At 38.5% G+C, this 4,584-nt stretch overlaps 1 protein-coding gene across 1 annotated transcript in view; it reads right to left on the bottom strand.

The window, feature by feature from the left end:
• Positions 1 to 4,584, bottom strand: part of LOC104964358 (protein unc-13 homolog B-like) — a gene marked incomplete at both ends in the record, with an annotated part of 101,562 nt that overhangs the window by 8,268 nt on the left and 88,710 nt on the right. The window contains one exon of the mRNA XM_010793110.1: positions 2,540 to 2,759. Coding sequence (XP_010791412.1) covers positions 2,540 to 2,759 — 220 coding nt within the window. The remainder of the gene's footprint in view (positions 1 to 2,539; positions 2,760 to 4,584) is intronic.

Here is a 4,584-nt window from a genome sequence, read left to right as displayed (position 1 = left end):
CGACCGCACCTGTCTCCCCTTAAACGTAAAACACCTCTCTTCGTCCTAGACGCCATACAGATTATAACGTTACCTATTTTTACCGTCGCTTACTTTGCCAGTTTTAATATTCGCCGTGTGGAAGCTATGCGTGGTACCGAAGTAAACGTAGCTTTATAGTCCGCCGCCTTGTCGTCCTTTTCCAATACGCTCCTCGATGTCGCCTCTCACGTCTGCTCAGTCGTCGTTTGATGCACACACCTGGTTCGTTCCACTGCCCTAAGGTGATAATAACGCCCACGAAACCCGGGTTATCATTTCCTTACCTTTTCGGTAAGTGTCTACCGCTCATACGGTTTCTCAGTAAGTACGAACTACACCGGTTACTTTACAAAACGGTAATCATCGTCTTTTTTTCTTTTCGCCATCTTTTCCGTTACAAGGGTTGAAGCGGATAAACTAGTTGGCTATATGCTCAAATTGATTTCTTCACCTTTACAATGACCCGGACATGCTCGCGAGCCATTGGTTCCCGACCCGACCCACGGGTGACCCGTGACCCGTGAAATTTATCTTCAAAACTAATTTTTGTTTACTTTAAAATGACACAGTATTATTAAGAAATATCACAAGTATTTTAAAATCAGTTCCAAACTGATTTTTTTTTTTTTCAACTCAAAATTGTCTGGGAGCCATATGCCGTCACCGGAAGAGCCATATATGGCTCGCGAGCCATAGGTTCCCGACCGCTGGTCTAGAGGCTGTGCTGGTTGTATAGTCTGACCGCTGCAGGAAGGAAGGACCTGCGGTATCTCTCCGTGAGACAGCGGGGGATGGCGTCAGGTCCACCAGAACAGCCTGCTGGCTCGTTGCGGATACGTAATTTCACATTCTAGCACAGTTTATTGCACTTATACCTTGATTGTTGCCAACTACGATGCTCAACAGCTCGCTTAACGGAACTTTGACGCTGGTATCAGTTTTATTTCCCACCTATCACGGGAGTATCGTGTATAGAAAGTATTAAGTTATATTTCTCGCGCTACCTAACATCCATGAAGGCCACATGACAGAGGGAGGCCTGTCACTCAGGATGCCAAACTACACTTTGCTAAGCCCCGCCCCCCCAAGCAACATCAGGGTCAAAAGTTTGAAAGCGAAAAAAAAAGATCTGAAAGCGAAAAACGATCTGAAGGTGAAAAGCAAAATGTGAAACCTGAAAAAACAAGATTTGAAACTGAAAAAATAATTGTTTTGAATCTGAAAACGATAAAAAATGTAACTGAAAAAATAAGGATTCAAATTTTTCAAAGTTCAGGATAAAAACTTGAACTTTCAAATAAATTGTATTTTTTTGAATGATCAAAACTTATGACCCTGAAATAGCTCCATATTAACGTATTAATAATAATTAATTATATTTATTCCGTTTGGATGTAGGATTTTTGACTTTGTTTAGAGCAGTGATCTTCTCTGCAGCAGAGAGCTAAGCGCTGTAAGACCGGACCTAACCCAGAAAAGTATAATCATCTGAAATTAATCATTATGTTATTAATATTAAATACATATACGTATTTTTACAACTTGTATTTAGAAATACTCTGTTGTAATTATTGATGCATAAATGTGTTCATCCATTCAATGTGGCATCTGCTATAATGGGGTTAATGTATGATATTACTTAATAATACAATACATTATAATATATGATATGATAATTATATTTTAGTTTTATTCATTTCTTATTTCATAGTTTCTCATTATTATTATTTTTATCGCTCATCTTATTTTTGATTTTATTAATCTGTGTGAATCTGTGCTATCCTGTTTTTCACTCTTACCCTGTTGCTGTTTGAACTACTGAATTTCCCCACGGGGATTAATAAAGGTCTATCTTATCTTATCTTATCTTAATGTATAAATTGATTTACTTCAATCTACTGTACTGTGTAAAAACACCCCAACAATATTACAAAAAAGATACTGCATAAAGCAAACTATATACTTTATTTGATCTAAAATATTGATGTTTTTTCATTATATTAGCCTGTGAAAACCATAACAAATAAGTGATTAAATGGTACAGTATTCAACAAACACAACTGCAGAGCTGCAAACATTGCAAACAGAATAAGTTCTACAACACCCAGTTGTCTTTGTGTATTTGTGAATGAAGCGGCATCTCATGGTTAAATCCTGTAATTGAACAAATGGGGAAATTTGGCAACGCCCTCTAGCAATTTGGCAACACCCCCAGCCACTGGGATCCGCTGGGCTTTTGACTGGGACACACCCATGTGAGTCCTATCTGGAGTGCTACATCTGCTTATGTAAATGTGTTGGGCCGTTGTGTCGCACTTGAACCTGCTTGAAGGATAACAATGATGTGCTGTGTTACAATTAATGGTAACTAACCAAAATTAAAAAAATAAAAAATTCTAATTTTTCATCTTTAACTAATTGAAGGCCTTGAAAAACCTCAAGTCCTCATTCTTTTCAAGTTCACTTCTTTTTTTTTTTTAAATCTAAAAAAGGGAATAATGTTGCTAAATGTACTCACTCTGCAGACAGTCGGCGTTCAGCAGCTCTTGGCACTTCTCATGCACTTTGACCCCACACTCTGCACAGCGCATACCCTGCCGGGCGATGCCCCACAGCAGACCCTCACACTCGTAGCAGTAGGTGGGTGTAGTAGCCGTCCAGACCTCAAAATTGTGTGGAGTGGTGCAGGAGATGGGGTAGATCAAAGACTGCAGGGTCTTCTTGTACACATGGTTTTTCTGTTGGATCCAAGAGAGAAAGAGGGTGTGAGACGGAGATGAATAAAAACGCCATATAAGAGAAAGGCCATGGGAGAAGTTATCCAAGGAAAGAGATTAACCACAGAATGATAAAGAAAAGTGTGAGATGACGTGAGAAGAAGGATATGGACATTGGTTATATGGACAAGACAAAGGACAACACAGTGAGAGAGGGCAGGAGAGGTAACACAAGAGATAGGTGAAGAAAGAAAGAAGGGGAAAACAACTATGGAAATGCAAAGAATTACATAAGCAACAATAATGTTCTTCCTGCACATGCTTTAAGGAAAGATCATTTCAAAGCGATACAATTCTTTTAGGACATATCATGCCCATGTTCAGGTTAATATTTATATGTTGTGCCTCTATTGTGAGATGGTTACATGCTTTAATGTTTTAAAAAGGTCTTCATGTTTTCCTCATACTGCCTGTGCTGCAGCACCTCTTTTCACCCTCTGTCTGAAACCAGAGCCCAGCCTGCTCTGATTGGTTAGCTGGCCTGCTCGGTTTTGATTGGTCAACCGCTTATAGATGTCCAGACCCTTAGCCTATATGGCTAAACTTTGGGATTTTAGCCTCTGCAGACCATTTAACTGCACAGAAAAACATATACTGTATAAACAATACAGGAAAGGGAAAAACCCCAAAAAGCATAATAGGGCCTCTTTACAACAGTGCTAATTTGTGTTTCTATCATTCTTGGCTTTTATTAATTTAAATAATTGAGTTCTGCTGTTGCCCAGCGTAGGAGGAGAGTGGGAGGAGGTTAACACATCTCCACAAGATGAGAGGACACCTTGACTAGAAGCCCAGCTTGATTTGGCAAAAACAGAAGATAAATGTGAGTCATGGCTTATTATTATTTCCCATTATGGAAGACATTGCAGTGGTTTCAAGAGCAGGGAACAAGAAAAACAATACCTTCTTCTGTGGGTTTAATTTCTGTCATCTATGCCTCTAAATTCATTCAATCTGCTTCTAACTGCATTGAGTTTTATTGATCTAATCTGCGTTGTTTAAATTCTTCCATCCTTTTGACTTTTTTTCTCTATGCTTTTACCTTATTCTATTACCTTTGATATACTTCCTTGTCACTATAAAGCATCCTGTATAAAAAAAGCTTTTAATATAACTACATTTCCACTATGGCTATATATTATTGTTATCATTTAAAACATATGGTTGAATGGATGGCTAAAACTTTTATTTTAGCATCATTCGCACATATTTTTCACAGGTTGTCAATAGTGTCTGTGTTCATGAGTCAGAACAAAATGTTTTGTGCACATTTCTGTACATATGCTGTTTCCATCTGTCAGTGAATCTGATTATGGAACAGCTAACATTATGAATTTGTTAATATCTTTCCTGTATTCTGTAACGCCCATCTGTCAATATGGGGAGGTCAATAACCTACAAGGCATATGCATGGTCTATGGTTACGTTTTTGGTATACATGTCAGTTTATGCGCTACTTCAGAGGAGTCAATTGTAAAATCTGAATGACCATAAATATCATTCTTGTTTACCTTGTATTACAATCAAACACAAAGATATTTATAAATATCAAGCACAGATTTAATTGTGAGCTTCTGTGAATTTCTTCACAGAAGCCCCATTACGCTTTTTGAGTTTTCCCTTTCCTTTAGTGTGTCGTATAGGTTTTTTGTGCATGTAAATGGTCTGCAAAGACTAAAATCCCAAAGCTCCCTCCAGGAGGGGTTTCTATCCCACACAACCCCCCCCCCCCCCGTCCTCTCTTAGTACGACGAGTACGTAACGTTTACCGTTAACCGGTAACGGA

The sequence above is a fragment of the Notothenia coriiceps genome, unplaced genomic scaffold (genome assembly GCF_000735185.1).
Source record: "Notothenia coriiceps isolate Sejong01 unplaced genomic scaffold, NC01 NC01_scaffold00037196, whole genome shotgun sequence".
Classification (NCBI taxonomy): Eukaryota; Metazoa; Chordata; class Actinopteri; order Perciformes; family Nototheniidae; genus Notothenia; species Notothenia coriiceps.
Note: the sequence above shows the minus strand (reverse complement) of the source record. Positions and strands in the feature narration are given on the sequence as shown.